Genomic DNA, 20,420 nt, shown 5'->3' with positions numbered 1-20,420 from the left:
TACATAACATTGAGTCACAGGTCAAGTAATTCCCAATAACTTTCGCTGGTCACCGAAATCTCCCTCCTTCGCCCTAGCCTCCTCTTCTATGCCAGTCTGCAGGGAAACCCATTACAACACATTTGCTATTGTACTTTTAAAATACCAATGTTATCATATTTAACTATCCATTCACCACAACAATTCTGCAGCTGCTGGTGTGCGTGGCCACACCTCTACCTTTAAAGCTTTAAGTTTCCTTTAAAATCATCACACTCACTGTATTTCAATATGGCACACATCTCCAGTCTCAAGCCCAACAGATACAGACATGAATGGATATGGTGTATAACGAGTTTAACCATTCACCATCCACACATAATGCAGTCTGCTAAAACTACTTCTGCCAATCAACCAAGAAAACCACGATAGCATCCAGTTTCTTCTCTCTCCTGCATGGCTTCTCCACTGTCTCTCCCATCTTACTAAGTGTGTGAAACTCCTGTCATCAAGTTTGAAATCATCTGCTCAACAGCCCTTGTTCACTTTCTCCTCCCAATCCTCGCTACGAATTCACACCTCATCCCATGGCTGTTGAAGATAGTTCTGAAGGCTGTAAAGTGCCTTATTAGAAAATGAGGTCCAGCTTACATTGAGCTGTGCAGGAATGCTACAGCAGGCCTGAAACTGAAAGGTCAGCATGGGCACAAGATGGCTTCTTGAAATGGAAAGCAACTGGAAAGGTGGGGTTATTCTTTTAAACAAAGTGGAGGCGTTATGCAAAGCCGTCACCCAATCTATATTTGGTCTTGCCAACACAAAGGAAACTGCATTGAGCGCAGTGACTATCTCCGGCTTTTTTGTTTTGTATTTCTACTTCATTCACTCTCCTGTGTACATATACATATATAATGCATATATAACCCATTGTCTTATAATTGTCAGACTCTGTCAATACTGGCTAAGCAGAAATTTCCTAAGTACTGCAAAAACTGAAGCCATTACCAACTGCCTCTGCCAGAAAATGGGATCAATTTAATGAATATGTTTGACAGACAGGAGATCAATGCAGATGAACTGATTTTAATATATTGTGAACAAGTTTCTCATGGTTGCAGTATGATGTACGTAAACACAAAAATCAATGAGCAGCAAGAGGCCTTTCAGCCTCTCCAGAATGCCCAGCAACTCAAGATTATGGCTGTTTGGCCCCAGGTCTCAATTCCTTTCGTATCAGCAATCATCAACTTCATGATATTTCAAAACTCTACCTACATCTCATCTCCACAACTCTCTGGGGTAGAGAATTCCAGATACTATCATCTGGGAGAAGAAATTCCATGGCTTCTACGTTTTAAGTGACTGTCCCCTTATTCTGTAACCATGTCCCCTAGTTCACAATTCCAAAACTAAAGGAAACATCTTCTCAACATCTACCATGTCAAGCTCTTGTAGGATCTTGTAAGCTTCACTAAGATCACTCCTCATTCTTCTAAACTCTAATTAATAAAAGCCCAACTTGTTAAGCCATCCTTGATAAATCAAACCCTTAATCCACCTTGTGAATCTGTCCTCAATGACAGTGTATCCTTCTTAAAGAAAGGAATGAAAGCTGTACTCCAAGGTGATCTTAGCACCAGAAAACAAGGAGCAGAAATAGACTTATTTAGCCCATAGTGTCCGCTCTGCCAGTCAATGAGATCTTGGTGGATCTGATCATTCTCAACTTCACTTTCCTGCTTTATTCCCATTACCCGCCATTGCCTTCAGGAAGAGAAATCTTGCAGTCTTGAATACACTCAAGAACCCATCCTCAACATCACACTGTGGTAAAAAAAATTCCACAGGTTTACCACCTTCACAAAACAATTACTCATCTTGACCTTAAACGGGTGAACCGAAATCAGAGATTATGCCCTCTGGTCACAGACTCTCCCTCAAGGGGAAGGGATTCTCTACATCTGCACGGTCAAGTCCTCTAAGAACCTTGCACGTTTCAATGAGGTCGCTGCTCATTTTTCTATATTCCAATGGATCTAAGCTCAATCTACAAAAGCTCTCCTCGCAACTTCCTCCAGTGGGGGTATACCTTTCCTCTGTCAAGAGGACTAAAACTGTTTACACTATCTTAGACATGATCTGACTATTACCTTGAATAGTTTTAGCAAGATCTCACTAATTTTATTCCTTATTCCCTTTGAATTCCATTTGCCTTTCCTATTGCTTGCTGAACTTGGATGCTGGCATTGTGATTAATGCACGACATCCAAATTCCTCTCTGCTGCAGCATTTTGCAGTCATTTCTCACTTAAATAATATTCAGCTTTTCTACTCTTCCTGCCAAAGTGCATAACCAAGTTTTTGCCCAGTGTCTTCATATCCCTCTGTAGACTCCTGTGTCAACTTCACTCCTTTCCTTCCCATTCATTTTTGGGTCATCTGCAAACTTGGTGCGAGTGCATTCACTTGTAAATAACTGTGGCCCTAGCATCCATCCCTCTAGCATTCTAGTCATAGTTTGCCAACCTGAAAATGTCCATGGTCTTTCAGTAGTTAGGCAATACACTGTCAATACTAATATACTACCCTCCACCATTTTATCTTTTTTAAGTAGCCTTACGTACAGTACCTCATCAAATGCTTTCAGAAATCCAAGTTATATTTACTGGCTCCCCTTTATCTTCACTGCCTGTTACCTCAAAATAGTGTAATTCATTTGTCAGGTATGATTTCTCCTTGATGAAGCCATGCTGACTCTTGACACATTATGTATTTCTCAATGCTCTGCTATTAAATGTTGTTTCATAAACTTAAACATTTCGTCGCTAACAGATGTTTGGCTAACTGGCCTGCAGTTCCCTATTTTAAGTCTCCCTCCTTTTTGAATTAAGGATGTTAAATTGGCAGTTTTCCAAAATCTTGAAAGATTACCACTAGCACTAGTGCATCCACTGTGTGTACAATTACTTCTTTTAAAATATTAGGATACAGTCAGGTCCAGGAATCTCATCAGGCTTTAGCCTCATTAGCTTCCCTCATACATTTCTCCTGAGCAGTTGTAATAAGACAAACCTATTTTTAAACTTCATTCCCCTGGCAAAAAAAATGCCAAAACTCCACATGCCTTCTTCATTTCCTGCTGCACCTATGCTAAATTTTTGTGTTGCCAACACAAAAACACTCAGATCCTTTGGTTTTGGAAGTTTGCCTTTTGATCCTTCCTACCAAAGTGCATGACCTCACACTTTCTGACATTAAACTCCATCTGCCAAGTTTTCGGCCACTCACACCACTTATCTCTCCACCCTCACAGAAGTTCTTATGTCTCAATCACAAAGTGATCTTTCATGTATTTTTTTGTATCGACAGCAAACCTGGACACGCAAGACCTTTCTCCCTCCTCCCGAGACCCTAGAAAATCCTGTTGGTATTTCACTTGTGATATTTTTTCCAATCTGAAAAAGACAATACTCCGGACTCTCTTTGGTAGGCTAACCCATGACCCCAATACCACAAACTCCTGCCTTGTGCAATAACCTTATCAAATTCCACTTGGAAATCAAAATACACTATATCTACCAGTTCTCTTTTATCAACTCTTACTCATTATATCTTCAAAAGAACTCAAGCAAATTTGTCACATATGATTTGTCTTGCACAAAATCATGCTGACAGATTTTGAAAATGTCCTGCAATTTCCTCCTTATTAAAGGACTTTCGCATTTCCCAATGACTGGTGTTAGGCTAACTGGCTTATATATTGCTTGAAACAAGAACAGTGCTGGAGAAACACAGCAAGTCTGGTAGCATATGTACAAAGAAAATAGGTTAGTGCTTAGTCCAGTCATACTTCAACAGTTTCCTGCTTTCAATGTCTCTCCCTTCTTGAACAGAGGTGTCACATCAGCAGTTTTCCAGTCAGTTGGAACGTTCTCAGAATCCAGACAGTCCCAGAATATTTCAACCAATGGATGTAGGTTGGCTCGCTGAGCTGGAAGGTTCGTTTTCAGATGTTTGTCACCATACCAGGTAACATCATCAGCGAGCCTCTGAGTGAAGCACTGGCGGCATGGCCTGCTTTCTATTTATGTGCTTAGGTTTCTTTGGGTCAATGTCATTTCCTGTACTTTTTCTCAGGGGTGATAAATGGGATCCAAGTCAATGTGTTTGTTGATAGAGTTCCGTTTGCTATGCTTCTAGGAATTCTCGTGCGTGTCTCTGTTTGGCTTGTCCCAGGATGGATGTGTTGTCCCAGTCGAAGAGGTGTCCTTCCTCATCTATATGTAAGGAGACTAGTGAGAGTGGGTCATGTCTTTTTGTGGCAAGTTGACATTCATATGTCCTGGTGGCTAGTTTTCTGCCTGTTTGTCCAATCTAGTGTTTGTCACATTTCTTGCAAGGTATTTTGTAAATGACATCAGTGCTGCTTATTGTCTGTATAGGGTCTTTCAGGTTCATTAGCTGCTGTTTTAGTTTGTTGATAGGTTTGTGGGTTGCCATGATGCTAAGGAGTCTGAGTAGTCTGGCAGTCATTTCCGCGACTCAAAACTTACTAATTTCATCCAGTGCCTCCATCGCTACAGCACCTCCTTTAAAACCTTTGAATGCAGGCCATCAGGCCCTGGCGAGTTAGAAAATGTTTGGCATTCCAACTGGAACTCCATCAACAAACACACTGACTTGGATTCCATGTACCTCCCCTGAGAAAGAGAACCGGAAATGACATCATCATGGGAAATGACATCGTCAGCAATGACATCACCAGCCCAAGGAAACCAAAACAAATAGAAAGTGGGCCATGCCACCAGTGCTTCATCCGGAGGCTCTCTGATGATATAACCTAGTATGGTGACAAATGTTCTGGAATATTAAACCATCTAACACCTATTATCCCGTGAATTGTTTAAATCTAGCTGATGGTCAGTAAACACTGGGCACATTCAGATATTGTGGAAATAAGCTGGTGACTTCTCCCCCACCCCATTTCAACCCAACAACGTGTGACCTTAAACTCTCAATGGTAAAAAGCCATTTATCGATGGGAACAACAATGCTGTAATAACAGCATGCTAAAATTACTTAAGGACAGTGTGGTCACATCCCACAATTCTGCTTTTGGCACCAGTATCTAAGGTGGGATCTCACACCTGAATAGGAAACCAGTCTGAACATTGTTCTTCATTTATATTGAAAGGATTACCTCTTCCTCATTAATTCGGGATTCATTTACGGGATGACAGCATCGTTGGCTCGACCAGCATTTATTGCCCATCCCAAAGGGCAGTTCAGAGTCAACCACAATGCTGTGGGTCTGGAGTCACATGTAGTCCAGACCAGGTAAGGATAGTAGTTAAGGTAAGGACATCAGTGGAACAGCGTTTAGATCAGAGTGGTGCTGGAAAAGCACAGGTCAGGCAGCATCCGAGGAGCAGGAAAATCGACATTTCGGGCAAAAGCCCATCATCAGGAATACAGCTTTTGCCATCAGTGGAACAGATGCATTTTTCTGACAATAGACAATGGTTTCATGATAATCTTTAGATTCTTAATTCCATTTTTCGTTCATTGAATTCAAATTCCACGAACTACTATAGCAGAATTCAAATCTGTGGCCCCATAACATTACCTGGGTCTCTGGATTACCAGTCCAGTGATAATACTACTGGGTCATCGCCTCCTCTTGTCCAGCATTTCCAACTACAGCAGTGGAAATTACTGACTGGATATATCAGATCCTGTCCATACAGACTGTATAGGGGATGAGGAACATATCGAACTCGACCTGAAAACACAGGTCAGTGATTTCTATTGACGAAACACCACAGGAAGAAGAAAATGGAAACAAAGAAAAACAAGTAAAATATTGAGGCTTCCTTTGAAAGTTAAAATACACAAAGCAGACTCCTGTAGCCTTCCTCCTTAAAACCCACTGTTAAGGCACAACAGATTTGCCTCACAAAAACAGATCACATGTACTGCTTAATGCACCCCACAGATAAAGTTAGTTAGTTCTGAAAAGCTCCTCTATGGGTCATCAAGTAAAAACAAAGCTTTCCACTTGTGGACAAAGGAAAATGAAAGGGACACGTCTGCCAGTTCATGCTGCTATCAGGAGGAGTTTTTATTAACTACTAGTGCGAATTAGAATGCTGGATTACTCTGAAGTTCAAGAGGAAATGTGATGCAGAAGGAAGTTAAACAGGAAGCTAGAAGAAAATTAAACAGCATCACAGGAGTTCATTATAATGTTGAAGTGAACCCAATTCATGAAGGCATGATCAATATTTGTATTTACACAATGTAAAAATTTCAATATTACTTCAAGAGCATCTGTGACTCTTGTAAATCTTATACTGATCTGGTGTTGTTTAAGTGGACAGGGTGTACATCTATTCACCTATTGGGAGTAATCTAGTGAAAAGAACTAGCAAATGTTTTTCTTATTAAATTGCAGCCATTATACCATTTCAGTTATCATCTGCTCCCTGCTGAGGAACTGTTAGTAGTTACTCACTGTTATGGATACCAAGACTAATCATCATAGATGCCTCGTTTCTCTAAAACTCATGTTTTGGATTCTTTTTTACGCTAGGTGATTTTGCTAAAACAAATACTTGATGCATTTTTGATTTAAAGCACATGGCCTATTTTTGCTATGTTAATTTTGAAACAGGAGTGAGCAAAAGGCTAGAGAATTAAATAGGAGCTAATCTTATCTGCACCTTTTCACCATATTCAGAGCCATCACCCTGTTCGTTCCTTCTATCTATCACTGATAAGGTCATCTCTGATCTCTGCCTCGTATTATTCTCCATCCATACCCTACATTATCTACTTGTGCCCAGACCTGGAGAATCCCTAATTAACACCCACACCTCAATTCATATATAACTGCACTTACAAAATCCCACTGTCTGATTCATTCAAATGCACTCACCATTTAAGTCCCTCGAAAAACCTACCCCGAGCCCCACTCTCTTGGAAAATTACCCCCTTTCCTTCTTAGTATAGGAGATACAGAGACAGCGTTTACCCAATTAGTAATTGAGCGATAGAGAGAGGGCTTAACCAAGGAGCATTTGAATTGGGCATGTTAACCTCCTACCCTGTCTTGGGTTAGTTGAACCAAGGTAGGTGTAGGTCGCTTTTATCTTTTTTGCAGGCGGGAGTGCCTAAGGGGGAAGGAGGGCATGTGGTAGGAGAGAGAGGGCTGTTGACCAGAGGGGTTTCCATTTTCCGTTTGCTATCTCATAACACCTAAAGAGCATGCAGCTATCAGGTGATTAGAGAATCAGACTCCAGCTGCCAGAGTGCCACTGTAAGTATATAGAAGTAATAGCCAGGAGGGCAGGACAGAGACAGCAGCAGAACTGACATCAGAAGAGCTGTACCTCAAAGGAATAAGGCTGTTCATGGATAAGTGGTGTGGGTGGGAGAAATGAGAAGGAAAGCATTGGCAAACAGAGAAGGTGGCAAGATTTTTAGATGCTTGATTGCCAATATATAAATTAGCTACTTAGCTCTGTCACCACAAGTAACACTGTATATAGAACACTGTATGCTTCTTGCGAGCAAATGTAAATTTTATGTACAAGTGAGCAATTCAGCTCATGGCTCTATTCCATTTTGACAGTCATTGCAGCCCTATCCTTTAAATACTAATTTATATCCCTTTCTTGATACCACATACTCCCAAAGGCTCTCTCCCTCCAAAGCATGGCCAATTGTTTCTGCATTTCATGAATTCAATGACAATGCAGAGAATATTCTCACAATCCTTGAAGCGAAACCAATATGCTCTAAATGCTAAGATTGGTTACATTTTTCGAGATTCCCTCGACTATAGCGAAGTCATTCTATCACTATCCTGACAATTCCAATCATTGTTTTGGACATGTGAAACAGATCACCTCCACTATCGAATGAGTGTAACCAGAGCTAAGTCTTTTTCTCATCACAGGTAAATTCACTCATCTTACAGATCACAGCTCAGTTCTCTAAGGCTTGTTCTTCTTGCTGTGGTCAACAGCCAAAACTATACATCATAGGCCAAATGAAACTCTGAGGTTCACCAATGGATTCCTGTTGGGATCTTATATCACCTTCCAATTAAGTTAATTAAGCTTTCTAAGACTGTATTTTGCTTTCAGGTACCTAGATTCTTAAACCTTTGTTTCTCTCCCCCTAAGCCACACAGAGCTTCCCAATCATTTTTCACGCACTTCAAACATTCTCAAATTTTACTCTACATCAGGGAGTCCAAAACTAGAAGGCATAGGTTTAGATGAGAGGGGAAAGACTTAAAAAGGAACCAGAGGGGCAACTTCATGCAAAGATTGGTATGTGTGTGGAATGAGCTGCCAGATGTGGTGATGGAGGAGGTGGGTAGAATTACTGCACTTAAAAGGCATCTGGAAGAATGTGAATGAAAGGATTTAGAGGGATGGGCAAATAGCACTAGGTCAGATGTGGATGTCTGGTCAGCACAAATGAGTTGGCTGGAGGGTCTGTTTCCATGCTGCATGACTATTTGCCATTGAGCAGATATCCATTTTAACCCATTGACCTCTTTAGTCGCTCCCCTTTCTTCAAATTCACTTTCTTTCTCAGTTTCACCTACAATCAATATTTACTCCATTATTTGCAGATTTAGTATGGAATACATCATATGATGCAGAAAACACCATTGGTCATCACTTCCTTTCATCTGAACACTGTGCTCTAACTAAATTTCAACGCATACAAGCCAAGTTATCTCCATTAATGTGTGCATGTTTTGTATGGAACCTATAATACACTTACTAACATGGAAGGAACATTCACAGAAATTCATATCTACCAACACTGATTTGATCGAATTCTCATTTGCAGTATATGTTTCTATTATTGGACAAGTAAAATTCTAGACATTAAATCTCATTTTATAGTGGTTGTTTGAGAACCTGAACTTCGTTTTTTTTAATCTGGAAATTTTAAAAAAATGACACTGGCAAACTAAAAACACACAATGAAAAGATTCACCTTCTTTTCAAGGGTCATGGAGCTGGACTACAAATGGTGAACTTGACAGCTTCTATTATATACTTTCAGTGGAAAGGTTCAGGATCTGCAGTTGCAAACTGATCATTTTATCCATTGCAAACTTCTCAACACTTTTCCTTGACCTTCCCCTGCGATAATCACTAGCTCTATCACCAAATCCACCTTCGCTAACTGATGATATGGAAAAAACTTAAATTATCAATCGCAATACATCTTTCTCCCCGAAGCTACTGCATACTCTCCCCTTCCACCACCCACATGACAACCTTCTCTATTATCACGTATTTGCTGATCTCCCTTTGCTGAGTACTGTATTTGTCTTGACAAAAGTTCTCTCTGTTCCATACTGGTCTGAGTTTATTTTGCAAATAGCCACATAATTGTTCTCAGAATTGTATTATTTAATTCACTTTACTCATTCTTCTGCCAAAAGAATATCACTTGACACTTACGTTTAATAATGTGCCTGTCACCAATCAGTCCATGGCCTCCTGAAATTTGATCCTATTCTCCATCTTGTTTACTACATTTGACTTTCATCAGCTATAAATTGCAACAGCTGATGGTGACTGTCTCAGTGTCTGCCTCCCTCACTCTTTCAGCTGGTGACTGACTGACTCTGGGTGCTCTTCCCTCATGTGCTCTGCTTCAATAGGTCAAATGCCTTTGACTCTGCCAACAATGAGGAATAGTAGAATACGTTCCTCAAATTCAGCTGCTGCAGAAATTGACCACCATTCACGATGGCATGCTCATCCTCCTCACCAACAGATCTACCACAGATCCAATGAGTGCAAACTGGGTCAAGCAGTGTTGTGTGATTGTGCCAAAGGTATTCTTTAATCTTCCACACTGCAATACTCCAACCCATCTTCATGAAACTCCCAGATGGAGTGGAGCCAACCTACAGAAAAAGTGGGAAACTGTTCAAAATTTGATACCTCCCAGGCCTGAACCAAGACACCTCAACTTCTGTCACCGAACAAAGTATGCAGACGACACCTGTTGCACATACTCTGGGCTAATCTACAAAACAATACTGACACATTCAGAATCATAGAGACGTACAGTACGGAAACATGCCCTTGGGGGGGGGGGGGGGGGGGGGGTCCATGCCAACCAAATATTCTAACCTAATCTAGTCCAACCTGCCAGCAGTTGACCCATATCCCTCTAAACCCTTCCTAACCATATACCCATCCAGATGTCTTTTAAATGCTGTAATTGTACCAGCCTCCACCACTTCCTCTGGCAGCCCATTCCATACACGCACTACCTCCTGCGTGAAAAACTTGCCCCTTAGGTCCCTTTTATATCTTTCCCCTCTCACCCTAAACCTATGCCCTCTAGTTCTGGACTCCCCCACCCCCGGGAAGAGACTTTGTCTATTTACCTCATTCCCCTCATGATTTTGTAAACCTCTATAAGGTCACCCCTCAGGCTCCAACACTCCAGGGAAAACAGCCCCAGCCTGTTCAGCCTCTCCCTATAGCTCAAATCTTCCAACTCTGGCAACATCCTTGTAAATCTTTTCTGAACAATTTATAGTTTCACAACATCATTCTGATAGGATGGAGACCAGAATTGCACACAATATCCCAAGAGTGGCCTAACCAATGTCCTATACAGCCACAACATGACCCCTCAACTCCTGCACTCAATGCTCTGTCCAATAAAGGAAAGCATACCAAACGTCTTCTTCACTATCCTATGACTTTACTTTCACGGAATTGTGAAGCTGCATCCAAAATATCTATTCAGCAACACTCCCCAGGATCTTCCTATTAAGTGTATAAGTCCTGCTCTGATTTGCCTTTCCAAAATGCAGTGCCTCGCATTTATCTAAATTAAACACCACCTGCCAATCCTCAGCCCATTGGACCATCTGATCAAGATCCCATTGTTCTCTGATGTAACTTCTTCGCTGTCCACTACACCTCCAATTTTGGTGTCATCTGCAAACTTACTAACTGTACCTCCTATGATCAAATCCAAATCATTTATATAAATAACGAAAGGCAGTGGACCCAGCATCGATCCTTGTGGCACTCCAGTGGTCACAGGCCTCCAGTCTGAAAAGCAATCCTCCACCACCACCACCCTCTGTCTTCTAAGTTCGAGCCAATTTTGTATCCAAATAGCTAGTTCTCCCTGTATTCCATGAGATCCAATCTTGCTAACCAGTCTACCATGTTGAATGCCTTACTGAAGTCCATGTAAATCACTTCCAGCACTCTGCCCTTATCAATCCTCTTTGTTACTTCTTCAAAAAATGCAATCAAGTCCGTGAGAGACAATCTCCCACTCAAAGCCATGTTTATTATTTCTAATCAGGCCTTGCTTATTCAAATACATGTAAATACTGTCCCTCAGGATTCCCTCCAACAACTTGCCCACCACCAATGTCAGGCTCACTGGTCTATAGTTCCCTAGCTTGTCCTTACCACCCTTCTTAAATAGTGGCACCACTTTAGCCAACCTCCAGTCGTCCGGCACCTCACCTGTGACTAGCGATGATACAAATATCTCCGCAAGGGGCCCAGTAATCACTTCCCTAGTTTCCCACAGAGTTCTGGGAATTTATCCACTTTTATGCATTTCAAGACAACCAACACAGCCTCCTCTGTAATATGGACATTTTTCAACATGTCACCATCTATTCCCCCGCATTCTATATCTTCCATGTCCTTTTCCACAGTAAAGACTGATGCAAAATACTCATTTAGTATATCCTCCATCTCCTGCGGTTCCACACATTGACTGCCTTGCTGATCTTTAAGGGATCGTATTCTCTCCCTAGTTACCCTTTTGTAGTTAATGTATTTATAAAATCCCTTTGGATTCTCCTTAACCTTATTTGCCAAAGCTATCACATGTCCTCTTTTGGCCCTCAAGTATTCTCCTACTGCCTTTATACTCTAAGGATTTACTCAATCTCTGACGTATGCTTCCTTCTTTTTCTTAATCAAAACCTCTCGTCATCCAGCATTCCCTACACCTACCAGCCTTTCCTTTCACCCTTACAGGAATATACAGTCTCTGGACTCTCATTATCTCACTTTTGAAGGCTTCCCATTTTCCAGTCATCCCTTTACCTGCAAACATCCGACTCCAATCAGTTTTTGGAATGTTTCTGCCTAATACCATTGAAATTGGCCTTCCTCCAATTCAGAACTTCAGCTTTTAGATCTGGGCTATCCTTTTCCAACACTATTTTGAAACTAACAGAATTATTGTTGCTGGCCCCAAAGTGTTCCCCTACTGACACCTCGGTCAACCAACCGGCCTTATTTCCCAAGGATAGGTCAAGTTTTGCAACTTCTCTAATAAGTACATCCACATACTGAATCAGAAAACTTTCTGATGTGTGGAGAGAACAGGCCTCAGGCTAAACAGCCAGAAAACAAACAACAATACCCCTCCAACTGTCAAAATCCACAGTGAGCCGTTGGACAACATGGATCATTTCCCTTACCTCAGGGGTCTCCTCAGTGTGAGCAGAGACTGACAATTAACCCGAACTTCTGAGCAAGTGCAACTTTTGATTTCCTGAGGAAACTGCTTGAAGGCCCGAGACAAGTCCAGCGCCAAGCTCAAGATCTGCAAAGCAGCCGTGGACCTCAACCCCTTGTATACATCAGAAACATGAACCGTGTACAGCAGTCTCTCAAATCTCTGGAGTGTTATCACTAGTATCATCTTCACAAAATCCTGCAAATCCACTAGCAAAGCAAGCATATCAACAAGTATCCTCTCCCAGGACAATATACCAGTATTGAAGCAGTGGTCACTCACTAGCTGTAACCGGTGGGTCACATTATTCACACATCCGATTCGTGACTCCCTGAACAAGTGCTCTAATCCGAGCTCCAGGATAGTTAACAATTATTAGGAATGCAGGGGAAACACTACAAGGACGTTTTGAAAAATGCAAAATCCCTGCTATATGGGAACCACTTGTCCTAGAACGCACAAAATGGAGAAGCAGCATCCGTGAAGGGGCCAACCCCTTCGGATGGAGCGCATGGGGATCAATACAAGCAGCGGAGAGAGGATACCAAATCCACAGCATCTCAACAACCAACCTCAGCACCTGTAACTGAGTCTCTAGCCCCAGGGTTGGACTATTCAGCCAGCAAAGAAACCTCTACTACGGTTCACTACTTTCCATCCCTTGCATGATGGCATCCATGCTATTGCTGGCCAATGAATCACTCAGTCTTCACTTCTGGTCACAAACCTAATATGCAGGAAGACTTCCATCATTTAATGGTTCCAATGACCCAATTCTGCTCAATTCCTCCTTCAAAATCAACCTTGGTTAAGGTGATATTTACCAGAAGAGAAGCTCCAGTATTTATGATTCACTTACGTGATTGATGGATCCACTTGCTTGTAAGCATGAGCAGCACAAGATCCACAATACGTGTATCCTGCATGACTAAAGGAAACAAAAGGTTAGCATAAACACTAAAATCCCACACAAAACCTATGCAGATCTAATCAACATATCCACAGCCAGCAGAACATCTTGAACATCCTGAATCAGACAATGTTAGGACTTGGCTTTAAACCAGCAACATATGAAAGGGCATGTTTCCAACCAGAAACTAAGCACTGACTGGCAGACAGGGAAGGAGAATTGGAAGGATTCAGAAGGGGGCTTTCCTTGGGTACCTTTTGGCAGCAATTACAGAGCCACGATTGATGGAGGGTAAGGTCAGGCAATTACTGAGTGGATGAGAAATTCAAATGTAACTTTCCAAAGAATTGCCATGAAATGTATTTTAGTTGAATTTATTTCTCTATATTCTTATGGCCATGACACATGGCAACAATCAGGTTTGAAAACTTGAGATAGGATAAACTTTGCAGCGAAAATGCACACATGGCAAAAGAGACCACTCCTAGGGATGATCATTGCATTGTCTCAGCGTAATGCTCACTCTTACACAACAGGTAGATTTTTAATCATTTTTAAATGGTTGCAGCATTACACCTGTGGCATCACACCACACTTTTGTGCTGACTGGCACGCAGTGCAGGCACCTCCCCCCGCATCACTGCTGTCCAATTAATTTCTCAGGCTAAGTAATTCACTCAAGATGATAAAATGCGTTAAGTGCATCACATTTTAAATGTATATTTTAAAAAGCAGATGTCAGGAGACAAATTGTACTATGTACAGGCCAATTTTGAGTTTGTGACAACCCAATCAATATAATCCTGGGACAAACACCTACATTTTGTACATGAAAGGGGGAAAGAAAGCTTCAAATAATAAAGATACTATTTGGTGGTAGGTCGAGGATGATGCAAAATATAATATTACTCAACCTATATTGCATAACAAAAGTGTTGGCAATTCTGATGAAAGGTGTCAGATTTTGACAGCTCCAAAGCAAAAGACTATTTTTTCTCGGTGGGGAAGTCAATAAATCAATTTGAAGCTGTTAGCAAGAGAAAGAAGAAAGGTTAAATACATATTTTACATAGGAGGTGTAATGACTGATCAACTACTTTGTGCTCAGGTCAGATGCATGCATTACTGGACAACAAGATAACTATTTCAGACAGAATACAGATAAGAAATCCATGGGGTGGAAAATTGGCTGTCCAAGAATTAGCAGAGACATGAGAGGAATAGCTCTGGAAGGTTGCAATCCAAAATTTGACAAAGTAAGTCAAACTTCAAAACCTCCTGTTCCCAGAAAAAAATAGCAAATAGATATGTATGGAAAAAGACAGCTGAGTACCAGGTAAGGGACTTCCTTACACTATACCATCACTGATCTTACCTGTTTACCTACGTTTGGTTACTTGTCTCATAGTGAGATAATTTTTAAAAGAAAAAACAAAGGCTATAATAAAGTATTCAAAGATCAAATGGCTGGGGCTGAATTAAATGTTAAGTCAACCTGTGTAGATCTTTATGCTGAGGCTTCAACCTTGCAATTTAAGATATGGAAAAAAAAACCAAGACTCACAGCCAAATATAATCTCAATAATCTTTTTTCAAAGCCCCCTCTCAATAAGGAGAAGCAAATATATTTGAAAATTCAGAAAGCCTCTACATTGCCAGGAATTGTAAGAGGACTGATAAGAAATCAAGCCTTTTTACTGCAGCTGTATAAGGCCTCAGTAAGACAACTCCTGGAGTAAGTATTGTGTGCAGTTTTACCCAAGAAAATACCTTCTTGCCATAATGGGAATGCAGTATCAGTTCAAAAGACTGATTTCTGGGAGAGTTTGTTTATTTTGTGAGGAATTATTGGGTCAACTTGACCTGTATTCACTTGAGTTTAAGAGGAAGTGAAGGGATTTCATTGAAACATATAAACAATTCTCACAGGCTGGACAGATTGGATCCAGTGATGATGTTATCCTTGGCTCGGGACTCCAGAACAAATGGTCATAGTCTCACGCTATGTAGTAGGCCATTTTGGACAGATGAGATTTCTTCACACAGAGGATGGTGAACCTGTGGAATTCTCTATCATAGAAGGCAGTGGAGACCAAAGTCACTGAATATATTAAATAAATAAATTGAGAGCAGTTGTTCAAGATGATGCTGGTAAGCAACCCTCCACAACTACTCCAACTTGTGTTGGGGGTGGTGGTACTCCCAAGATAGATAGTTCCAGGAGTTAAGCTCAGTAACGTTGAATCAGCAGTGTTATCTGTCCCAGTGGTGATAGCATGACCTGCAGTGGAACTTACAACTAATGCTGCTCCAATGGACTTACTGCTCTCCCAAGTGGGGGAGATCATGATAGTTTTGACTGAGGGAGGAATGGTGACCAGGGCACTCGGAAAAAATCTAAATCTTTCTCAAGTAGTGCCATTGGCTCTTTGACACACTCATGGACAGAGGCTCGCCTGAAAGACAAACTCTCCAAAAATATACCGCTGCCTGCATGTGACCACCTGCTTCAGATATGAATGGAGCGCAGCAAATATCCCAAGTGGATGTCACATAAGGCAAGGCAAATGGTTCACACCATTTCCATGTTCAGGCACCAGCATAATCTTGACACAATTTTGCATTAACCCTCCAAAAACAACATTTTAACGATAATATGCGAATCAATAATATTTTTGTAGGCCCAGAGTTGTGAACAGCTTTTCCCTTGGTCAAAGATGCCTCTACATCAATTAATAAATTGACGAGACGATGCCTTTATGTGCAAAAGGTTCAAGTTCAAATTCAAGCTAAGACTGGGGAATATAGTTGCTGTCATAGAGCACTTACTTGATTGGTAACAGAGAACTGAAGCAGCTAGTTAAATAGCTACCTTAATCATAATCAAACAAACTGTCGTTTACATCATTACTTTCACAAGGCACTTCACACTCCATGAAGTACTTTCTAAGTTTAGTCATTGCTGTAAAGAAGGGAAATGAGGCAAACAATTTGCACACAGCAAATGCCCATAAACTGCAATGACATTTAACAACCAGAGATATTGGTTGAGGGATAAAAGTTGGTCAGGACATGGAAAGAATTCCCCCGTTCTCTTTGAAGTGGACCACAGAATCTTTAATACCCATCCAGGAATGAGTCAGAGATTTGGTCCAAAACTGAACTCAAAACATGGTATTCTCCACAAAACAGCACTCCCTCAATATTGTACTGGAGCATCCACTTGCACTGCACAATCGTGTTTCTCATGTGGAATTGAAGCCACAACCTTCTACTTTAAGGGACAACTGTGTTACTACTGAACCAAGGCTGACATTTCCACCAACATACCATCACAACTGACAAAGCAAGTCACGCTCAAACAAAATTTTGACAAAACTGAAATTTAATCATTCAAATGTCATGCCATACTGTTTCAAGTAGGAATGCAGAGCAGTAAACATCCCAGATACATGTCACATAAGACAAAGTAAACGATCCACATCTGTCTCTCAACGAGGTGTAAAAGCAAGGTTCCACCTTTCCATTCAGATGGCTGCAAAAGTCACAGTGGTACTGGGTCAGGAAAGCTTTATCCCAAAACCTCAGCACCAACTATTTTTTGGACAAAAGGTACTTGCAGCTTTCAGATACACAGAAAGGTCTATTCAGGCCAGGGAGGGGAGGGAAGGGGAGGGGACGGAGAAAAAAAGATCTTTGGCCAGCTCGAACAGAGCTAGCCAAAAGCAAAGCTAATTTTCCCCAGGAACGCTCTGAACAGACCAGGAGATATGTTGAGTTTAAGCCTCTGCAGGGGACAAAAAGGTTTCGTTCCATTGGGGACAAATTAAGTTATTTTGCCCCAAAGGACCCAGAACCAGTGTGTCCACAGGTCTGATTGGGTTCATTTTCAAAAAGACCTTCCGGTGTTTAGGTCTTTTTGATTTTCGGAAGAATACCTAACCTGTATTCAAAGAGGGCTAACTCTCTTTACCAAAACAAAACTTGGCACTTCTACAGTTTTGATGCACATTTACCTATCCTCTTAAGTGAGTGGAATTGAAACATAGAAGAAAACCCCGTGCATGTTAGGTGAACTGGTCATGTTAAATTGCCCGGTGTTCAGGGATGTGTTAGTTAGGGGCAAATGTCGAGTAATAGGGTAGGGGAATGGGTTCAGGTGGGATACTCTTTGGAGGGTTGGGTGTGGACTTGCTGGATTGAAGGGCCTGGTTCCACACTAAGGATTCTATGATCTTCTTTAATGTCTGATCTACGTGGAAAGGTGCATTACGATCAAGATCATTTCTTTACACTTAAAGCAAACAGGTTGTGCATAACTGGTTGAAAAAGAGAGGTGAGTGAGTTTACCGTTAAACATGTCACTCTAAAAGGCTCTGTTGACTTGTTTTAATAGATGGACTTACGGTGCAATGATGGCTCGAGCTGGCCTCCCAGTGGGTTGTGCTTGGGCGAGCCAGTTTTCTAATTGTGCGTTCAGTTGAGCTCCTGAAAAGAGACAATGGTGAAGTTTAAAAAAAAATCTTGCTCATTAGCTCAAGCTGCAGATTTCAAATAGACCCTCTTATGAAATTTTGCTCCTTCTCCAACTTCAAACCTTTTCTATTCAGCAAACCCAAATGCATACCAGCTAGGCTAAGAACACCCTGTTCCTCTGACACTTGCATATCCCTATTCTGTACTTGATACTTTGGTACATTTTCAATACCTTTCCTCATTCTTCTTATAGGAGAAAGTGAGGTCTGCAGATGCTGGAGATCAGAGCTGAAAATGTGTTGCTGGAAAAGCACAGGTCAGGCAGCATCCAGGGAACAGGAGAATCGACGTTTCGGGCATGAGCCCTTCTTCAGGAATGGCAGTCCTGTCGATTCTCCTGCTCCTTGGATGCTGCCTGACCTGCTGCGCTTTTCCAGCAACACATTTTCAGCTCATTCTTCTTATAGCCTCATTAAAAGCCACTTCGATTGACTGATCTTTTAGTCATTGTTTAATACCGCTCTCATCGTCCATTTACATCTTTACAGCAGTAGGCTGCCTTTAGGTATCCACCAATGACTGAAACAAGGATAACTGGGGACATGCAGGAGGCTAAGATTGGAAGAACATGAGATCTTGAATGGTGTAAGGCTTGAAGAGGCCAGAGAAAGATTTGAAAACAATGGGATTGTCAGATTATTTAGTGTCAAAGCCCCCACTGATTTTTCATTGCTTTTATTTTATTCTGGGAATTACGAACTAAAGATTAGTTTTGGGATGTGGATTCTTTCATGTGTAAATCACAAAACCCGTTTTTTTAAAGTTGCATTCTCGGGTTAGCTGTTAACAATGGTGACAGCTAGACAATATGTTGAAGGTGTTAGCCCCCTGTGTTCTCTGTCTATGACCTGATGTTTAGATTGATTCTAATCTAAAAATGAGATAACAGAGTTTTACATAAATTCATGCAGTTTTTGAGCTCAGAGTTCTATATGAATGTATGCAGTTTTTGAGTAAAGTGCAATGTAACTCTGCAAGTACAAATTCACCCCACAAAATATGTGTGCGCATGTGGGTCTTTGTCTGTCTAGGGTGGGGGTTGAGAGTGTGAGAAAGTGTGTGTGTGTGTGTATGTGCGCACGCACGCGTGTAGTGAGTGCAGAGTGTCTTAAGTCTGTGAGGGGGTGCATGTGTGTCTGTGTGCGCGTCTGTGTGTACCTGTGTCAGTGTGTATGTGTAGGAATATCTGTGTGTGTGTGTGTGTGTAGTGCAATGGTGATCACCCATAATGTGACATGAACCCAAGGTTCTTTCATGTGATTTACACATGAAAGAATTGAAACTATCACTGTATTCTAACAGATAAAAGGCTTAACAGACAATCAATTTTTCAATGTATAATTTCAGTTACATCACACTGCAAATTTTTGCTATAAATTCTGTGTTACGATCGAGCCCTCCACAATCACCTGATGAAGGAGCGTCACTCCGAAAGCTAGTGTGCTTCCAATTAAACCTGTTAGACTATAACCTGGTGTTGAGAGATTTCTTATTTGTGATTGTTTGGCTGAGTGTCATTTGAGAGAATGGAGCTGAAAACAGATATCGAGTTGAAAACACAGATTTAATCAGCTTAACATATTGTTTAATTTTCTGTTAAAAAGAAATTGTGGATCTAATAAATGATTAAATCTTTTGCTTAATGTACAAAACCAGAATCTGGAAATTATTCGCAAAGTCTGGGATTGGTTAATCAAAACTCTGGTTTTGAACCATTGGAGTGACTATTCAGGGGTCTTCAACAGCTTAATTTTACTATGTTGCAAACACAGAGGTACAAAGGCTGATTAGGTTTAGCTGTCTGTCCCCATGTCATCACAAAAGAAATAAGCTCATTATTATCTGTGATTTCTAAGCTGGTATGCAGACAGAATAGGACAGATGGGATTAGGAGACTGGGATTCTAAACTGCACAAATAAATCCAAAAATGCTTATGAGAAACAATGCATATTTAAAAACATTAAGATCAATTGTTTGAAAATGAAAGATTAATATCAGACTAAGATGTTATAAAATTCAAGGAATTGCAGGCTACAAATGATTTAGACAATTACTTCTTTGAACGCCATTTTAAAATAATGGCATTAGCCAATATTCAAAAGTACCCCTTGTTCTTGCTGGGGACACTTTGTAGAAAAGTACATCTCTTTATATTTCTCACAACACAGTAGAAAGAGAACAAATTGTTGAAACAAAACAAATTGTAGCTGATACTGCTAAACCCAAACACTGCTTCCAATTTAGGACAGATATCTGTGAACATCACTGCAATCAATAAGGATCTTTGCACCTCAGAAATCATTAAAAATGGCAGCAACACCCATTCAGTCCATCTAGCTGATGCTTCCTATAGAAACCTACAGTTCACCTCCATGACTTCACAGTATATTTTCCATGGGTTTTGTTGCAACACTCCACCTTGAAGATAATTCTAGTTAC

The 20,420-nt window shown here is 41.0% G+C and overlaps 1 protein-coding gene across 1 annotated transcript in view; it reads right to left on the bottom strand.

Annotated features, from left to right (window-relative positions):
- Positions 1-20,420, bottom strand: part of memo1 (mediator of cell motility 1) — a 49,907-nt gene that overhangs the window by 22,353 nt on the left and 7,134 nt on the right. Inside the window, exons 2-3 of the mRNA XM_087991601.1 lie at positions 17,851-17,932; positions 13,394-13,462 (exon numbers count right to left, since the gene is read on the bottom strand). Coding sequence (XP_087847727.1) covers positions 13,394-13,462; positions 17,851-17,932 — 151 coding nt within the window. The remainder of the gene's footprint in view (positions 1-13,393; positions 13,463-17,850; positions 17,933-20,420) is intronic.

Source organism: Chiloscyllium plagiosum, unplaced genomic scaffold (assembly GCF_037043375.1).
Source record: "Chiloscyllium plagiosum isolate Xiang-an unplaced genomic scaffold, Cpla_swu_hap1 HiC_scaffold_10, whole genome shotgun sequence".
Taxonomy (NCBI): domain Eukaryota; kingdom Metazoa; phylum Chordata; class Chondrichthyes; order Orectolobiformes; family Hemiscylliidae; genus Chiloscyllium; species Chiloscyllium plagiosum.
The sequence above is the reverse complement of the archived record's forward strand: the minus strand, read 5'-3'. Positions and strand labels throughout refer to the sequence as shown.